The 20879-nt window shown below is 36.6% G+C and overlaps 1 protein-coding gene across 1 annotated transcript in view; it reads left to right on the top strand.

The window, feature by feature from the left end:
• Window positions 1-19276, top strand: part of EFNA5 (ephrin A5) — a 206961-nt gene extending 187685 nt beyond the window's left edge. Inside the window, exons 3-5 of the mRNA XM_053932456.1 lie at window positions 9735-9800; window positions 10191-10271; window positions 15192-19276. Coding sequence (XP_053788431.1) covers window positions 9735-9800; window positions 10191-10271; window positions 15192-15313 — 269 coding nt within the window. The 3' untranslated portion in view covers window positions 15314-19276. The remainder of the gene's footprint in view (window positions 1-9734; window positions 9801-10190; window positions 10272-15191) is intronic.
• The last annotated feature ends 1603 nt before the right edge of the window (window positions 19277-20879 follow it).

Below are 20879 nucleotides of genomic sequence, written 5' to 3'. Positions count from 1 at the left end.
TGCGGTATTCTTAACGTTATTCTTAAAAAAATAAAAAGAAGACTCAGAAGGAAATAATTTGTGGTAGAAGATAATGAAAGGTTGGCTCTCCCATGAGTGTCTTAGACTTTTCCCACAGTCACAGTTACAAGAGACTATAGTCCTTTTCTGGCATAGATGGGACATGTCAAATTCGTGTCAAGTTCTCCTTGATGAGCCTATGGTTATTCTCACATAGGTTTGCTATTTTAAATATGGATTTCAAAACATGAGTAAAACCTGTGGCATTGAACATAGGCTAGATAAGTGAGAGACAGTAGAAGTTTTAATAAAAGTGCTATTGCCTCATACAGTGGACAAATTTTGACTGAAGAGAAAACTTCAGCTTAATGTGTTATTTAATTTTTCATGATAAAGGTCACAAATTGGAGAGTTATATCCATTCTAAGGACTGGATATAAATCTCTTGCTTGTATGATGGAATGATTCAGTAGCCATGCCTTCTGCAGGACCTGAACAGACTGGGAATTCACATGATAAAGGTGTGCTGTTGTTACTACAGTGCTGGCATCTGTTATGTCTGTACTCAGTCGTGGTCTAGGACTGTAGTAGTTATAATGAAGTAAAAGGTCTCTGCCCTGAGAATCCTGACGTGTCATAATAAGAGCTTCAATTACAATGGACTCTGATGTGTTTTACAAACTTTAGCTTTCCTAATACATACCTGGTTTCCATCCTGCAAAATTCTGGGTTTATCTGTGTAAAGGTAGTGCCAAGGTGCTATTAAAACTTTTCAAGAGATAAAACTTCTGAAATCTTTTGAGCAAAGGAATTATCTGTAAGCAGCATGTTTGCAAACTCTTGTGGCTACACGTGCACTCAAACATTCAAAATTGCATTATTCTCACCTTTTTTGATTTAAATTTAGAACCTCCCTAAAACTCCCATTTTGTGCTTTTTTCCCTAAATTTCCCCTGAAACTTTTTGAAGATCTTTTTGTATCTTTACATTATCTCTCTCCTTCACAAGGCATAAACATATTTAATTGCCTTGCGTAAGTGAATAGCAAAACTAACATTTCATGTCTATGTACGTGTTCACAACCCTAGAAAAATGCATGTGAAATTACTTATTTGTTTTTGTAAACAGACAGAATTTACAAGTATAGCTTATAAAGACAGAACTTTTTCTAAATATTTTTAAGATAGTGGCAAGCCCATGAAGATGGACTAGAATAGAATCATTCCCTCTTCTTTAATTATAGTGTCAGCAGTGGTAAAGCTAGTAATAGATAATATGAAGTCCAATAAAGTATATGAGTTTAGTAACATGATACAATACTCACAAATTCCATGTGAGTGAACATGTTGCTTTAAAGATCAAAAAGATCTTTACTAACAAGACTTTAATGTCTCTTCAAAAGATTTACTTATGTCTCATTCTTAGAGATGGAAATTAGCAAACTGGATAGCCTGCTTGAAGAAAATAATTTTATTTTTAGTGATACCAAGGGAAAATCAAAGTACAAAAGAGCTTATGGAAAGTAAGAGGATATATTTTTCTCTAAGTGCTTTATTTGATAGTATTAACTTGTTTTATTAGCAATTTGCTCTAATACAGTCTTAATGTAGTACAATAACAGTATTTGATTTTGTTAATGCCACTGAAATCAGTAATGAGATCTGAGGGTTTTATTTCATTCTAGTTAATAAGTGTTGGTTTGTTGCAACAGAAAATATGACATCAGTCATTTATATTGGGCTAGTGCAGAAATGTTCGCACTTATTTTAAGGTATGCAATACAGTTTGAATTTGTCAAAGAGGAACCTTATATGTGAGAAATGCCTGCAAATATTTCATATGGAAGTAACTATATGGTCTATTTTTCATTCCTACATCCTTATATTTCACAGGGACTTACATGCAACTAAAAGTCCATTCAAAATAAGATATGCTTTTCCTTTATTTCCAGCCGAGATTTGTTTGTTTTTTAATGAGAAGAAACACCACAGTAGCAAAACTGATTCTGTGAGAAGCTCAAGTTAGTTGCAATTAGTTGACAGCTTCACTCTAAATGTAAATGTTCTTGCTTTTATGAAAAGAAACAAAAGTCTTTGCAAAGAACTTTGAGCTTTGTTTTCTTACTGGTTCAAGGCTTAGTTGAGAGGAAAACAGTGCAGGCACAATTGGATTTTCCAGCATCTGAAACATCTGTTTTGTCAGACTCTTCAAGGTGTAAAGGGTACAGGCTACCCTGCACTGAGGTTCTGCTGAACTCAACTGGACTCAGGGACTTGGAAACACAGATGATAAAGGTACGACTGCAAGAAGCCTTTGGACTGGATTCAGAGTGTTGCCTCATATAAGCCCTCAGCTGCTGTTCACGTCTGGTGGTGTCCAGCACTGAAGAACTGTGCTTTTGAGTTGCTTTGATGATCTGCACTAAAAATGTCTGACTCCAGTACACCAGCCAGGCCAGCAATGGACAAAGCTTGTCATTAAATTCCCCCTTAGTTGAAAGGGGATCTTCCTGAGAGAGACATAGGGCTAGACCATGCTAAGAGGAAATACTAAACGAGTGACTTAATAAAATTGTAAGTCCATGGTTTACGTTTCCTAACACACATGGCTGAATTTTTTTTTGTATGACTTTGATGCAAAACATATTTTCCGTCTCTACAGCCTTCAACCAGATATATAAGTTGCAATGGATTAGAAAATGCAAGAAAAATTATATTCTTCCTAGCCAAGCAGTTGCAATGGGACAGTTAATTCAGCATTAAGTGCAGAAACAGTAACTCTGTATTGCTTTCTTCCAAGAACTCTCACTAAAATAGCATTTGTCTGGCAACTCATTTCCATTTACTACGTTATTTTTAGTAGGTCTGAGAAATATAGTCACTTGTGAGGTAGGCCATAATAATGCAGTGTGTTTACACAGTGCAATGCCAGTCCAAATTATGTATAAGACACCAGAAATAAACGTAGCATTTCACAATCTGTTTGTCGTGGACATGCCTTTTATAAAGTCTTTTCCTCCATGCTGTGCACTTTCTCATTTATATTTTGAATGAAATGCAAAGTATAAGTCTGTGTTTGTGTGTAGGCATATACCTATACATACAGAGATCAGTGCAAAAATTAAATGCAGATGTAGTTGAGCATGCAAGGGTAGTGTAAAATATGCATTTGTATTAGGTGTCCTATTAATAGTGTGGGGTTTAAAATATGCAATTGGACATCCTAGTATCCACACTACTTTTGCTTGTATTAAGCCATGAGCAGTATTAGCTGTCACCTTTCATGTTTGTTTGGTCACATATTTATTTATTTTGTTTCCATTTCTAGTAATTTTTTTTTAGAATTTTATTAGTGTTGTTCACAGCCCTGGGTCAGGGGGTTTTTCAGTTTAGATTGTCTGTCTGCTGGCTTGAGATTTCTGAATCTTTAAGTTGCTGAGTAATTTTTTTTTGTGTTCTCATCTTGGTTATTACTAAATACAGAGATGATAGAATTGGCTAGAACAAAGCTACCAGAAAGTTTAGTCATGATTTATTGAGGAATTGTGCTTAATTATTAGGTCTGAAGAATGAGTTAGTCATAATCATTCAATATTTTAATTTTCTCAGAATGGAATCATGTGTGTGCTGCCAGAACAAATCTTTTGCTGATGGGTTGGAATGGAAGAGCAGGCATGCAAAGACTTCTAATTTAAATTCAAGTATTGGCAAAAGAAGTAGTTTCTTTAGGACCAGTATTTATCTATTTTATTTTTTTGTTTGTTTTAATATGTACAGGAGAAAATTATCTCTAAATCTTTTCAAGTAATTTATTTTTGATAAATAATTTTGAAAAATCCTGTATTGTTCTTAGATATGGACCTTACTTCATGTATGGAGGAGTACTTTATTGGTTGATTTCATTCTAGCTGGCTTTTTCTGTTGTACCATTTATGCAAATTCATAACTTTTTTTCAATCTAAACTGTGAGAAGAATATGAATAACTAATTGTGCATTTACCTGGCTAATTTGCATACATTTATGTTGTATGGTAAATCACATGAAAACCTACAGGGGAAAAGCTGAACTCTTCTAACAACTAATAGGCTATTATTTTTTTTCTGACTTGCACAAATTGAGAAATATTGCCTGTGGCAAACATAATGGAAACTGCATTTTTAATGCTCTCACACATTTCTGTAAAAAGAAAAAGCAGATGATTCTTCTTAAAACTTTCTAAAGCTCTGCAGCTGACCCAGGATATTGGATGTTAAAGTACCTCAGGTTGGTGGAGTTATGATTTGCAGGTTGTATAAGGTTACCTGGGTATTGGATTTGACTAATGGGAGTGCTATTGTGCCTAAAAGGGCTAGAGGCAAATCACAGCTATAAGTATTTTCTCCTGAAGAAAAATTACAGGTCTAAGAGAGTGCAAGGACTGCCTAAACATGGGTTTCTGATCCCCAACATCCAGCATCCTATGTACTAGGTTGCTGCAGGTTCTCTTCTTGTGGTGTTTCTCCAGGTGCTTACAGAAGTTATATATGCAACCCTTTGACTAGGCAGTAAGTGTTAGGTATTTACTCAAGCAGTATGCATGTGGCATCTCAATTTATTGTGCTAGAAAGTTCAGAATTGATGCTTTATTGTCTTCCCAGTCTGAAACAATACTTCTGTTCAGTGGTTGTGGTTGGGAAGTACTTATCAGAGCCAGAGTTTGTGTAACAGAGGGTGCTAGTAGTAGTACATCTGCAATGGACTGAGGTGAGATCTTGGCATGATTTCTCAGTTCTTGCCTACAAGGAGACCCTGTTTGCTTGATTTCCTAGCAGACAGAAGAAAACATTGATCACATTTTTCAAAAATGCAAGGAGAACATTGCCTTGTCTCCTGTGTTTCACAAAGAGTGCTTTATAATCCCTTCAGAGAATGCTCCAAGTGAGCTGGTAATAGAAATTGAAATACAAAATAGTAAGAGAATTGCCATCTGCAGAATATCTGCAGAGGCATGGTGAGGGTGTTGTGTTTCTGTGTAGGGAAAGGATGTTCTTTACCAATGTCCCCACATTCTAAACAAAGGTGCTGTTGAAGTGCCTTAGATAAATGGAGTGCTATTTCCAGCTGAACCAGGTTCACTTTCTAATGAGGCCCACAGTGGCTTGTGCCATGAATGTTAAATAAATGTCTTTGTAGTGCTAAAGGAGGATTTGAACTGCATTTGTGATTCCTTTTTTTCTCTGTATCTGGACTTGCATTTTAGGGAAAAGTGCAATCCCGTAATTAGAAAGTCAAGAATGAGTGAGGAGGCAAGCAGAGGTAATGACTGATACATGTGAATATCAATAAATAGGATGGTTGAGACACTTTAAATGTGGCATTCTGATAACTTGCTTTTAGGTTAGAAACAGCCTCAGCGAAACTGTTGCCTCTCTTAGGAAAGGAAATAATTGCTGCTTTTGTCACATCAATAACTAAGTTACTTTTGAAATTTTTATTTATTTATTTTTTACATTTACTTTTTAGTTAGCTTATTTTGTATGCTGTTTGGTTCATATCTTGAGGACTCCTTTAATGAGTTTTGGGGATTTATCATAGTAAATTGAAGTGCATAACAGTTTTCTGTATATGCTACTTTTTTGTTCTCTATCTGCAGCTTTCTGCAGTCATTGAATAACTCGGCTAATTGTTACTAGGCTGAGGAAGGGCCTAACCTGTTATTTATATCTAATATATTAATAATGTACCATGTGTTTTCTAGCCGAGAACTACTTAGGATAGAGATGAGGGAATTGTATAATTTTTTTTTTTTTTTATATTTAAATATAGCTAGTGAATGCAGAAATATTTATGGTTTGGCTGTAGATGAGGAGAGAATAATTTTCATCATTCTCTTTCTGTTCCTTACAGGGTATAAAATTGGTAACCACAAGCAGTTCAGAGACAAGAAGTTTTCCCATCTAATTTGTCTTTATAGGCTGTTTTCAGATCCAGCTTGGACTTAGCCTGGATACAGCAGTTCATTGTACATTTTTTTTTCCTAGTTAACTAATGTAGATGGAATTCTCATCTGAAGAAAACAGAGCTCATGACTTAAATTTCTTCTCAATTGTAGAATTTTCCTATTTAAAAAAATAATGAAGAGATCAAACCAGTTATTTTTATAATCATTTAGATGTTTTCATGTATCTAGTGATTTCAGAGGGATTTTAGTGTTCACTTTCTTCTCATCCCAAGTCTTTGTGTTCTCATGAGGTCTAAAACATTTTCTTAAGAGAGGGACCCAGGAGATTTTCATGAAGTTTCTGGTAAAGGTGCAGTAGGGCAGGGGAGATGGGAAGTATCATAGGAATTGTAATAACATATAGGAACTCGCATTTCTCTTCTGCGTTCCTCTTCTGTTTTCAGTTGTGATTCTTCCTGACACAAACTAAACCAGTTAGATCTTTTCTGGTCTAATATAATTAATGAAAAAATAAGTGGATATAACATATTTTGCTCCTTATAAGAGAGTTTATTCAAAGGTTTCTTTTTTGTTTTGCAGCAAGGAATCAATTGTGTTGGGGTTTTTTTTTTGTTTTTTTTTTTTTTTTTTTTTTTTTTTTGTTTGTTTGTTTTTTTTTTGTTTTGTTTTGTTTTGTTTTGTTTTGTTTTGTTTTGTTTTTTCCATGGGAATTCTGGCTTTTGAAATGGAAAGTGTTACTTTGGAAAGGTTCCATTAGCATCAGAGGCTTCTTGCTCTCAGAACTGGCCTGTATGTTATAACTAATACCACCTTTTAAATGGGCAGATAGGATAGCCTTGTAGCAAAGCCTTAGGGTCCAACCTGATTTTGTTCAGGAAGGAGAAAGAAATTTCTTCTTGTACCACCTAGAAAGGACAATTTTTCTTATACTGTAGCTAATTTCAGTAGAATGTAGCAACAGCAGCAATCTGAGAAGCAGCTTTAACAGATTCCAGCTGACAAGGAGCAGTTCTCTTTCTCCTTTCCTGACTCTTTCCTATGGGTGATACATCTGGTCTTACAACAAAAACTAACACTGGTGTATTTTTTTTTTCTTTTAAGATGAAAGGGAGAAAGGAAGAGGAGGGAGGGTGGAAGTAAAATAAAGGAAGAAAAAAAATTGTTTGCAGTCATGCATCTTGGCAACCAGCATTTAATTTCTTAGGAAGGCCAAAGAAGTTGCAATGTATCCCTTCATCACCTTGGTCTTGGTTGTTAAGGTAGATGGAAGTGCTGAAAACTGATACTTGATTTTTTTGGTAGTCATTATTATTCCTTCTGATGATGTAAAACACTGATTAAAGATGAATTTTTCTGAGTTTACAGCAAACATTGAAAATATATAATTTCTCTGGAAAGAAGAAAAGCTCTATTTCAAATTTCTTGCTAGGGCTGTGCCAGTTTCTGGAATGATTATTTAAGTCCAACTGCTATGGTTGCAATAGGACAGTTCTTCATGATATACTCTACAGTTGCAACAGAGAGTAAAGACTGGTGGAAAAGATTTCAACAGTGAATGGATTTTAATATTTTTCTTCACAAGAATATGGCAAATCACTAGCTGCTATTTGCTCCTATGTGTGTGTAAATACTACGTGAATATATAAGCTTCAATGTACTAAGCATTAATTTTCTGTTTTTCAAGAAATAATAGATTTTATTTTCAGATGGGATATTATTAGCTTCTAGCTATCCTAGCTAGTCAGATATTCTAGTTAGTCACTGACTAACAGAGTATTCTAATAAACAGCAGCTTAAATAAGCAAAACATGCTTATTTTATGGACATAAGCAAGAGCATGTAAGCATCAAAGCAAAAACTTGCCTTTAAATAAATATGTGCCATAATGCACCTCTGAAATAATTTCTGGGCAGAAAAAATCTGTCAGTGATAAATTTACTGAAGGTATTCAGTTTTGTCTTATATTGGAAATGTGATTTTCACCTCCATCCTAGTAATTTGATAATGATTATAGGATTCTTATTTTTGAGAAATCTACAACTACCTGTTTAGTCTTAACAAAGTAATTAGCCAGTTGCATATATTCAGTAAGGGCCACCAAAATGACATAATTTCCTGAAAATAGCCACAGAGTGCAATATTGTGCCCCAAATAACACACCAGTTTCTGCAAACTCAATGGAGGGAAATCTTCTGACTTGGTAAGATGCTATAGAGACAGCTGTTAACTGCTTGGCATTGTGGGGGGAGCTCATCATTTCTACATGCTTTTGTATTTTGACTAAAAGAGGGGAACAATTTTTCGAGAACTTTCAAGATGCAGAATCACAATGTGAGCTGTATTAAATTCTTTACTTTGCTCCTTGTTTGTGTTTGTACTGAATTTGCTAGTTCTTGGTAAGTTCTAGGAATAATCGGATGCCTGTCCTGCAAGCACATCATTGATGATTTAGGAAATTGATTTCAAATTAGTTGAGGAACCATTCAGGTGCAAGCTTAACATGAAGACAAAGAGTTCATATGCCTATGTATAAATTGTTTTAGTTGCTTGTCACACACAAGGACATGGATGAAATAAGGGTAAACAGAGTAAACTAACATCTTGTCTGGCCAATCATTTTTCCAGTAGTGGCCATTTAATGGAAAATGCAACTCATTCTGCCCTAATAACATAGATTTTGAATGCAATGAAAGAAAAGGTCCTCTGCAGTGCTTCAGGTAATATTTTTAGCAATAGCTCTTGAGGAGTTTTCAAGAAAAAAAAGTGGGTGGTCTTTCACAAGTGAATATCTTCATGCCCAAGTCAAGTTCCTTGGTTGTGTATGTTGAACTGAAGGTGAATGTACAATATCAGAATTGCAGATATTGAGGAAATTTACTCCTGTGTAAATATTGGCAGACAATGCCCAAGGGATACCTCGGTGGTGGGAAGCAGGCATATTTCCCTATTTTGTTGTATTTTGAGGCAAGAATGGTTATAGAAAGGAAGTTATCACAACAGCACTTTTTTCTGTGAAATAAGTACGTGCTGCCTTTGTGGGTGACCTTTTGCATTAGGGCTAGACATATTTCCACTTTTTTTTTTTTTTTCCCTAATACACTAAGTATTCTTAAAAATTAAATACTTTGTATGGGAAATTATGAGGGAGGGCAGAAACCAGGAATAGACTGATTTTGGTTTGTTAGCTGTATAACATGAGGGATCATGTTTTGACTGAAGTGAGATAAGTATTTTCTCAATAAAGACCAATGCATATGGAGACTGAGTTTGCTGTAAAATTTAATGGTGAGTATCTCTACTTTGCTGGAAGTATATAGATAGTTCCATTTTTACCACTGTCATCTTTGGTGTCATTTTGTTTTTTCATCCCTTTTTGGGTTGTTGAAGTCTATTGCCTAAAATTTCAAGGTTAGCTTTTCTCTGAGTATTCTGTATTCTGAAGTTTTTTTTCAATGTGAACATATGCATTATAGCAAAAGCCATATTAAACAAGTGTTCAAGAAGAAGGTGTGGAAAGGTGAAAGGAGGTAATGAAACATTGAAAGTAGCATGTGCTTCACTTCTTCCATGTAAAATAATAAAGAAATTAATTTGAATAAAATCTGAAGTTGTTATATGCTTTTGGATAATCAAGCTACTTTGTTCAATTGAAGTCCTTATGTTCAGTGATTGAAGTGTGTCCTGTCCTTCAGATGAAGGAAAGAGAAAGAATATTTTATTTCAGCACAAAAGGTATTTTGGATTTTCACTCTCTTACTCATCCACTTATTTTTCCTTTTTCTTCATTTTACAGCTTCTGCGATCCCAGATAATGGAAGGAGATCCTGCCTAAAGCTTAAGGTGTACGTACGACCAGCAAGTAAGTTCTTCAGATTAAGATTCTGAGGGTGGCTTTCTAGCACCTACTTTACTGTGTGGTCTAGTAAACAACAAATTAATTTTTTTACAGTTAAGTCTTGTGTCTGTTCTGTACATACAGCAATATTTGTATTATGATTTTCATTGTATATATCATTTTTCATAAAGCTTTGTTTGAATTACTTGGCAGTTGCTAACTTGTTGTTTCTTAAACTTTGTACAAATGGAAGACTTATACTGGCATTTGGACAAGTGCCACAGACTTTAAAATATGAATATGCCTAATTTTGTATAGTAAATGGAGCGAAAAAAAAGAGAGGAAAAAAGGAAAGTGGGGAGTGTAAGGGTGTTTGACTAACATATTTGGCTGTTATCTCTATTTTTGTTATAGACAGCTGTATGAAAACTATAGGTGTTCATGATCGTGTTTTCGATGTTAACGACAAAGTAGAAAATTCATTAGAACCAGCAGGTTAGTATGCTTAGAGAATCTCTTTTAACAAATGTGTGTATCCCTCTGGTGCTTCAGTACTTTTTTTTTCCTCTTCTCTCTGCATGATTTGCATGGTACAATTGCCCTGCTTTTGCACATTTCTAGCAGTGCTAATACAGCTTGTGATATACTTCCTGTATCCTTGTTTAATGCAGGGAAGTAAAAATGTTGCTTTATTTGGTTTTTTTTTTTGGAGTGACATGATTTAGCAAAATTTGGTGTGTGTCAGTGTAAAATTTCCATAAGTACCCTGGAGACACTGGCCCATCCAAGCCAAACACTCAGTATACTGGCAGCACACTCTATTTACTAATTGGACCCAAAGTTTTAGAAATAAAGTCAATGGGCACACTTCATTTGTTAGGTGGTTTCAAAAGACTTGCAGAAAAACAGGACCACTGTTTGCTGAATGGCAGTACATGATGCAGGTATGCAACTAACTGAGTTTTTAAAAAGAAACTAGTCCTTTGAAATTATATATAGTTGCATATGTACTTCATTAGGCAAAGTATCATTTTACATACATGTAGACATACAAATTTCTCTCCTACTTTTATTGAAGCGAACTAAAGTTTTGGGGGGCTTTTCTTGCAAAATACTGCCTTAGGAATAAGGATGCTCTTCATCTGCCCAGGGCAAAGTTACATTAACCTCCACCATCAATCAAGCTAATGTGTTTCCATGTGGAAAGTGCATGTTTATTGTTTGTGTGGCTGAAGCTTGTGACAGATAGAAATGTATATAATTCTAGGGGCATGAGTAACCCAAATGACTCAAAAGGAGTTAAAATTAGGTAGGTATGTAGGAAATGTATTTGCAGTAGTGATAGATATATTAATTTTATATGCACCTAAACCCTACTTACATGTTGTATTAAGCCTCAAAAATGAAAATAAACATGCAAATACACAAATCATATCAGCAAGTATTACACATATATTGTTTAGTACATACCCTAAAGAACAGATTACTGAGATTTTTTTCTCTGATGTTGTTTGAATATGAAGCAACTTTCTCCTTGCATATAAAACAACATGTTAATTTTTTTTCTTTTTTATATGCAGATCCTTTAATTAAAATTCATTAGTTATACATAAGTATAATAAGGCTTTTACAATTTAGCTGATTTAAATTATTTACCTATGGATAAACAATAGAATTTATTATTTTTCTTTAAAATAACTTTCAGATCTTCCCTAAAAATTTGAAGTTTGCAAATCAAAGATGTTCTCTAAGTAAATCTAAATGCAAGGATAGTGCACTTACATTGGCTATATTTATACATTTATTAGCAGCATTCTTCTGCAGAAGACACTAGGATGTTCTCTCAGTGTCTCTACCTATGAATTTGAAACTCAGTGCACTTTTTTACATTTTGTGTTTTGTTAAACATGGTCTAATTAATGTGCCTGATATTGCTTGCAAAAGAGATCATTTAAGTAATACATGCCTGATTTTAGTAAACTTGATAGATTTTTGTTTCAGCAGAGCTTCTCACTTCCTACTGATTGGTTATAACTAGCTAACATCGTCACAAAAGCACATCATTAGAAAGCAGCAGGCAAACCAGACAAGCAAAATCAAACAAAAAGTATCCTGCAGTCTGAGATGGAATACTGTTTGTGTTACCAGGGGAAATAATAGCTTTAATGAGAAGGTTTGGTACCACAAAATTCCCACTCCTGATATCAATGAATATTTGTATTATTAATTGGGCCAGTCACCATTAGATAATCAGTCACTCTGAGATGTGCCAACTGCTGTCACATTTCTCTGTTGTTGGCCTGTTAGGGTTGCTGCTGCCTTGGTGGATCTTGTTGCATGTGTTCTGTGTACTAATTTACATGTCTCTGACGAGCATCTTCTGCTTCTGTGCTCTCCCCTAGACTGGCACGGTCTTCTTCCACAGTAGACAGAAGAATCAGAAGGCAGGAGGGCCTTTAAAGGGTTTTTAAACCTTTGTAATTTCACTGGTTTTGTTCAGAAATTTGTAGGAATCTACAGTGATTGAGTTTCACAAGTGGTGGAAGTAATTTGCTCTATTCCTATTCCTCCCCCTCTCTTTCTCCTTAATAATAAAAAAGAAAAAGGCCTTAAAAAATTGCAGCTGTGCATATCTGGAAGTTATACCTGAAGCGTGTGATGTAAGGCTGTGTGATCTGAAAAATTCATGGCTGTGAAAATAATTTTTTTCTGTATTGCTGGTATTCCCAGTGTTTAGTAGTGACATTCTGGATTTTACTCAGGAATCTTTTCCTCTTCTTCAATTGTCCTCAATGCCTCAAATGAAGCAAACCCTTTTCCCCAAGCCTTAAAGGCTGTGGAGTTATGACTCTGCACCTCCAAGGAAAATCATATTTGTAAAGTGATTTTCATAACTGCAGATGAATCATGTTCTAATATATGAGTGCAGCAACCTTGCAACAGCATTGAGAGAAATCCCAGATGATTTCTGAAAAGGAATCCCTTAATGTTACATGGAAATTAATTCTTCTGTGAAGAATGGCTTTATAAAAATGGCATTATAGAATGTCTCTGTATTTTTCATTTAAGAGAGGTAATCTTTTTATCTTAGTACTTTTTCATTGAGTTTTTCAGCAGTAGCCAGTGTTCCAGCTGTGGCAGTATCTGATAGTCAGTGAGAATGAGGATTTATTACTGCTATACACTAGTTCTGCCCTATTGTGTTTTAGTGCTGACTCACTGATGTAATTAGGCCAAAATTGTTGACATTCAGTGTTGCAAATTCAGACTTATTTGCAATTCTAGAGGTAGAAGGTAATACACATCATTCTCCTCTGTAGTTTTAGTTCATCAGCAGTGAGTAAATATTTCTAAATTGGGAATAGTTAATTTTAAATATATGAAAAGAGGTAGAACTGTCAACACAGGGGTATTTTCCCTGTAGTTTCTTAAATATGTTTTAATTGAGAAGCAAGCTTTTCTGAAGTACTCTATTGACATTGCAGTGTCACCCTAGTACAAGACTATAACTCAGAAGTGAAATGTGAAACAGCTTTTGGTATTGATGATTACTGAAAGTAGCATTTTCAGAAGCCAGCATTCACTGATATTTTTAGATTCCTTTGGAATAATTCCAAATAATTGGAGGAAAAGACTAGGGCCTCATTTGGCCCCAATATGCCCAGGAGGGTCTCCTTGCCATACATGGTGCAGAGCTTCGACTTAAGCCATTCCAGCCAGATTTTCCCAATGATGCCACAGAATCAAAGAATGGGTGAGGTTGGAAAGGGCCACTGGAGGTCATCCAATCCAACCTCTGTACACAAGCAGGTCCCCTAGAGCATGGTACTAAGGGTTATGTCCAGATGGGTTTTGACTATCTCTAGTGAGGAAGACTCCATACCCTCTTTGGACACTTTGTTCCAGTAAATAGTCACCCACACAGTGAAGTTCCTCCTCTTCAGGTGTAACTTTCTGTGCATCAGTTTCTGCCCTTTGCCTCTTATGCTATTGCTTGGCACTACCAAGAAGAGATGTCTCTATGTCATAAACATGAACATATTTACAGCTAATCAATGCTTGCTTTTCATACTTTTGCCTTGAGCAGCCTTATGTGATTACAGCATCAATTAGCGCTGGAGAAAGTACATGTGATAAATTGCTAATTTGGTTTACTGTGCACCTTGCTGTGTAACTGAGCTGGGGCTGAAGAGCCTATTAACCTAAATTATGCTAAGTGTTCTTCTGATTTTGTGCTAGGTGTCAAGGGTATGAAAGCTTGCCTGTGGCTAAAGCCAAGTAACATGAAAGGCTCCATGACAAAGCTGCATGGTGATCCCAGTGTCCTGACTCCTCTTCCCTTAGTGCCTCTGCTCAGGTCTCACCCAATGTAATCCTGGCAGTGCAATTTTTTGAGATGAGAGCTGAGACAGAAACATCATAGGCACATTGACATTTATAATAATATATTATAAATGGGAGCTTATTTCATTAAGTAGGGGAGATACTATGCTGGAAACTTTGGTGTGTTCTCAAATAAATACAAAAACATTTTGAGGCTACTTCACACTTCCTAAAAAGGTTTGGCTTTTTCTTTTCATTTAGTAATGAAAAACAAGAGCTGATTTTTTTATGGCAAGCCCCAGACTGATTGCTTTTTGCATAGCTAAATTAGATAGCTTTGGATATGGAAGATATTTGCTACCTTGTTTTCTTCTGCCACTAATGCATAAGCATGTTTTCCTAACTCAGCTGGTTCTTTTTTCATTAGTTCTAGTAGCATATATGTAAATCTCTATTTTGTGTATCATGAAAGGTAGTGAGATTTTCCAGATTGAGTATATATTCTATAAAATAAGCGACTGTCATGTTTTAGTCTTTAAAATTTTATTTGAAGAAAGAAGGAATGATTTACATCTGCTCAGCCCTAGATGCAACATACTTCAGTGGAAATTTTGTGCATGAAAAGGGGGTCTATGCTTGGGCTTACAGGCTGTCATTTCAAATTCAGGAGCCAAAATCTGTAACCAAATAAGGGGACTAACTGCAAAATTAATTCTGGGCCTGCGCAACACTTTTGAAAACCAGGTGTTTTTATTTAGTTGCCTCCCAAGTGATGTTGCTATCTAATGAGATATCCAAAGCTAGAACCACAGTGTTTTAGTGAAGAGGAATCTTTCATCCCTCAATTTGCTGAAATCCGACTTACTTTCTGTTCCTCTGGTCTTCAATGGGAGTTTTGCCAGTAAGAAATGCAGGACTTGGCCCCAAGTTGGTTACATAATGAGGTATTACACGCTTGTGAAAGTCAATGACAGCACAAGGTTCATTGCCCTATTTCATAAAGGCACTGAAAGCTACTTAGAGTTGTCAGCTCAGTGAGAGTTTATTAAGGATGCAAAATCTCATTGGAATGTATGCTTTCTGTTTGAACAGATGATACCGTACATGAGTCAGCCGAGCCATCCCGTGGTGAGAATGCGGCACAGACACCAAGGATACCCAGCCAGCTTTTGGCAACTCTATTGTTCCTCCTGGCAATGCTTTTGATATTATAGCACAGTATGCTCCAGCAACCTGTCACAGAAAATCAAGGGTCTTGGAACATCAAAGATCCACCTAACTGCTCATCCCAGGAAAGGGACTTTTTTGTTTTTGCAGATGTCAAATTGTTATTTTTCCCTTTTCTTCTCCCTTTTAGCCTGAACTCAGCAAAAATTTGAAGGGGATAACTAGCTTCAGCACCCACCCCTACCTACCCTCTGACTTTCTTAACCCCTCCATATAAATAAAAGGACTCCAAATGAAAATGCCAAACTATAATAGTGACACTAGTGATTCTTATTTTCTTCTGCATTCTCCTTCAAGAAGTCACCTCTGTTAGCTCACTGTGTCATCCGTATGTGGACAAGAAAGTGTAGTGGCAGATGCAGTCAGTGAGGGATAAGGAAAGTGAGTGAAAACCTGGGAGAGTCTTTCTCTGTGATACAATATTTATGCCTTCTCATTCAGCACTGTAAGATGGTTATGCAAGGCATTGTGTCACCATGTCAGGACTGGAGGGGAGATATTAAGAATGGACATAACACCATTTCCTCCAGAAGTTTCTAAATGAACAGGCTTCTGAAAGGGGAAGATGATGTTTCTTATGGGACTCTTGAAACATCTTTGACAGTAAAATTTTTGCTGACAAGTAAAAAAGCTTTCTTTGGTGAGAGGAAAAAGTTAGCACACAGCAGGCAAGGTCAGATTTAGGAAACTTCACTGGGGGTGTGAGTGCCTCTGTTATTTCGTTTTAAGGGGATAATGCACACCGGCTTATTTTATTTTAAAACAAATCACCGTGGTGCTAAAATTTTTTTCTTGAAATGCAGAGGCACTTTTGAGAATAAAGTGACCTTCCCCAGCACTCACTTAGTAGCTAATAGCCTTGGATGCTGCTCTGGGTGTTAATACATGCTAAAAGAGGACATCGGTGGCCAGAGGAAACATGTTTGGGACACAGGATCTCCAGTGTTCTCTTGATTTGTCTCTCCTGTAAGTTCCTCAATCATGGGAATAAATCACATGTAGAAGAAGCTAGGGCAGTCTAATAGCATTGTTTGGTGGGGGAAAAGAAAAGAAGTGTGGAATATTCAATGTTGATTTTTTTATCTTTTCCCCTTCCAGCACAGTTTGAAGAGTAGAGGAAATGTGTTTATCAGCCGGAGATAAACTAGATGGGCTCCCAAAGACTTAACAAAATATTTTTTTAAAAATCCACTAGAATAGAAAATGCATTATTTAGATATACTTTATGCTGAGAGTGAGTATATATGCTTGTCCTATTTAAATGTGAGAAAAGCGGAAACCCTTGATGCAATTAGGAGATGGGACTGTCTTGTTTGATGGAATTAGGAGTGACCCTGTTTAAGGAATCTGAGCCTTGGCTAACAAAACTTGAAAAAGTAATTTGCCAGGAAGTGCAAGCCTTGGGGTATTTTTTGGCTAGGCTGCCATGAAATTCAGACTGCTAAGCATAATCAGTGAAATTTCAGACCCAGACTGAAACACAGCTTTTCTGACAAAAACTATGGTAATTAAGTTAAAGGTGAAACAAAGTATGGAACATATTCAAGCAAAACAAGAATTTTCTATATTAATTATGAAGAAAAATTCTACCATAGCCAAATTGAGTGATGCCATTAGTGGACACCACTTCATAGACTTTATATTTTTAAATTAAAAAAAACCCTCCAGAAGTTGAGGCAGGAGAGGGGAAAATAAATTTGATATGTAAAGGGAGGTTTTATGCATGCTGAGCTATGACCTGGGTTTGCCTGATATCATACATGTTCATGAATACAGGACCTATACTTACAGGGGGAATGCAGGAAATTTGCTCTAGTGTGAAATGCACAGAATAAAGATACACAGTCCAAACAGTGAGGGAAGTCATCATCTCATTACAGGCTGTATGGTACTTTGCTCTCTTTAAGGTGTATATACTTGATACACACACTAATACTTTCTGTAGGTAGAAATGAAAAAGCTTTGGATGAGGTGAGTTTAATCAGAATGCACCGTGTCAAATGGATTATTAACCAGAGTACCAATAATACTGCATGATGTGTAACAATATTAAAATGATTTACAGTAATTGCAGGCAGTCACACAAGTAGTGCAAATTTGATGTAGAAATGGTGACATTTATCATCCTTTGTCTCTGAATGATGTTGAAAATGTCCATTCACCCCAGAGCCTTGCTGAGTATGTGAGGGACAACACAAGTGATGATCCCTGGGCTGCCCAGCATGGCTGGGAGCAGCATTCCAGGCACTGCCAGTTTCATACTTAATGGCATTAGGCAATCCCAGTCATACCAAGTACATAAATGTTGGTGGGTTTTGTGTTGTGTTGCAAGCCTCTGGATGCTTTAAATGCAGATGTTGCTGAAAATTAAGGAGTTTGTTGCTCCCTTACTCTTCATCTACCCCTGCTCAAGTCTGAGATACTGATTCTCCCTAGCCTTAGTGGGTTACTTACACCCATGACCTGCACTCCTGGCTGCCAAGGGCATTGCAATGTGAAGCAGGCAAAATAGGGATCAGTCAGTTTAGTGGATACTGTGTATCCTTCAATAGACAAGGTAACATTTTGTGTTAGTTTAGAATATTGTTTTGTACTGTACTTACCTGGATGGCAAAGGAAAGACAAGTAAAACTTAAAGCTATGTTCTTTAAATTCTGTATTATTAGCAACCTCTGTTGTATATAGTGTTTGATAATAAAGTATTAATTTGATTCTTATGTCTTTTGTAAGTGAGAACAATAGACTTTCAGGATATTAAAATCACGTGTTGATTACAAGACAGAGCTTTGAAGCATCAAGTGTGATCATGGCTGAGAACTGAGAGACAAGTGGCCATGACACTGCAGCATACAGGACTCATCTTCAAAAATCGTTCATCTGTTGCAAGACTTCACAATGTCAAGACCTAGAACAACATGACTTTTGATGATCAATGTTTTGTCCTCGGTGTTTAAAGGTCTTATGTTGGAGCCCTGTGGTTTCTGTGTTAGTTTTGTTCTTTTGTATCATGTTTGTTTCTAAAAAGGCTTTGGGGATATAATGGCTTTTCTGTTGTTTGTTTGTTTCTTTTTAATTTTTTTTTCCTCCTGTTTTCCTTCTGGATTTGTTCCCATGAATAGTTTCTTCCAGAAGGGATCTTGCCAGTGTCATGTGCGATATATGTATGTACTTGGTTCCAAAAGAACTAGAAACAAATTTGGGAAGTACTGAGAGTAGTTGAGTAGATTGTTTCCTTTCTTCTATAATTGTGGAAGGAAAATGGTTGTATTTGTACTTGTTGATTCCCACCCCTAGCCCTCAAAACTGAACTTAATCCATTGCCTTATGAGTGCAATGGTTCAGTCACTTTCAGAGGTTTAGAGTATTAACTCTTCCCGTCTTTTCCTTACACTTGGATTTTGTAATCACCAGTTTTAATGTACAACCCTCCACACTTCTCTTCCCTCTTCCTGCCCTGCCTCCTCTCCCACCCTCCTCCTTTTTTAATTTGGAGCTGTGAATGGGCAGATCTGTTTCTGGTCTGGCATCACTGAGTTTTTCCCATGCATTCGCCCTCGAGCTTCTCAGATGTGAGACAAATATCCCTACAATAGGCTTGCTGCCATTGTCTGTACAGTTTAATAGATGCTGGCATGTTGGAGGTTACCCATGAGTCTGCGAAATCCGCTTACCATGCTTACTCTTGACACCCCATTGAAGACACTCATTGTGTATGCATCTGGGTATGAAAGTCCAGCTCAGTGTGGTCCTGTGCTTGTACTGCCCTGCTTTGCAGTTTCTTTGCACTTATTCATTGAGTGCTGTTTTTGAAATGCTTACATGATATAAACTTAAAAGAAAATGTTAAAAAAAACCCCACCCAAACGCCCTGCCCCATGAGATCTGTATTTGTATATACACGTGTCCGTACAATTATACTTAAATAAAATTAAAGATTTTCATCATTTTAATTGGTTCTTTTAGACTATATTTTTGTTTAATTAACTGCATTTTCATTTTGTGGTCTGTTTGTACCTACCTTACCCAGAATCGTAGAATGGTTGGGGTTGGAAGGGACCTTCAGAGGTCTTCTAGTCCAATGACCCTGCAATAAGCAGGGATATCTTCCACTAGATCAGGTTCTGCAGAGCCCCATCCAAACTGACCTCAAATGTTTCCAGGGACAGGACAGGCAATGAGAGGAGTATGAATGGGAATGGGCAAAAATTCACATTACGGGCTTATCAACTGAGTACCTAGAGCTGTAACTACCCTGGCAGATCTCTGCTCTTCACACTTTTTAATGTGTTTAAAGCTCTTCCAAATAATTAAGAGGGTAAGGAGCTGTGTCAGCCAAGTGCTGGTTACATACAGCCAAGTGACATTACATTACATTGTCACTTTGCCCTGCTCTGGGCCTTGCAAGTGATCTTCCTCCCCTGGATAACAAGTGGTTGTAAGGTGCAACTCTTACTTCTTGAAGAGTAGAGCCAGCCCCAGAGTTATGCAAATAGAGCAGGTCCCCCTCTTCCCAGGATGTCTCTCAGCCTGGCAAAGAGATGAGGTTGGAAGTGGCTTTGAAATATTAGCCATAGCTTTACCAAAAAGGCTCAGAGCAGCCAAGCCTAATGGATGGGAGAATTCTTTAGGGTACCTTACTATGGAACCAAGGTTTCTTTTTGAAGGGAAGGGGTAGAAAAGTGGAAGCAAGAAACTGGATGGCTTTCTCCTCCTCTTTCCTTCCACCCTGCCCCCAGAGGCTGATACAGTAGTGCCTCTCAAAAAGTACAGGACTGCATTGGTGCTGACTTGTGTTTAGATCTGAAATAGTTGTCTTTGGCAGTGTCTGCTCACTACTTATATGATAGATTGAACCTGAGAATTTAGGTCATAAAAGGTGGGTAGCACATACCAAAACCTGTAGTACATGCACTTGTGCATTCAAAACTGCTGTAATTACACTGTGTTAGCATTCAACTCACAGAAAGCTTTTTATTATATTTAATTAGTTGACAGGACAGCAAATACTAATTATAACTTACTCTGACCTTCTTTTAAAATGAGAAGTGACAGCTTGGTGAGAAGAAAAGTGTGTCTGAGTATTTGATACAAAGAATTGATGCACCATTTTTTTTTCTCTGGAGCTGTGATGTTACAACCAGGAGAGGGTTATAAGTGACACATGTTCAGTATGTTTTAACATAATACCTATGTCCAGAAAATATCCTGCAGTCTGACACACTTAATAGCCTTTGCTCAGAAGACACTCTGCTTTTGCTGAGAATGGTATTTGATTTTATTTTTCTGCATTAGTGTGCACAATGGGTCTTTGTACTCCCTCATCTTCCCTTCTGCAGAATATTTCTTCTCACAGAGTTCCTCTGAGGGCATTCTTAGGAATATTCAGGCATGTATCATACTGCTATAATATGGTTCTGTGCCAAAGTGTTTTTATTCATTTAGAACAAAGCTTTGATTTATACAGGTTAGAGATGTGGTAATCAACTGGGATGGTTAAATTTTTTACAGGCTTTAACAGCACAGGAATCAAAAGTACCCCCTTCCTTATAATTC

This window comes from Vidua chalybeata, chromosome Z (assembly GCF_026979565.1).
Source record: "Vidua chalybeata isolate OUT-0048 chromosome Z, bVidCha1 merged haplotype, whole genome shotgun sequence".
Classification (NCBI taxonomy): domain Eukaryota; kingdom Metazoa; phylum Chordata; class Aves; order Passeriformes; family Viduidae; genus Vidua; species Vidua chalybeata.
Note: the sequence above shows the minus strand (reverse complement) of the source record. Positions and strands in the feature narration are given on the sequence as shown.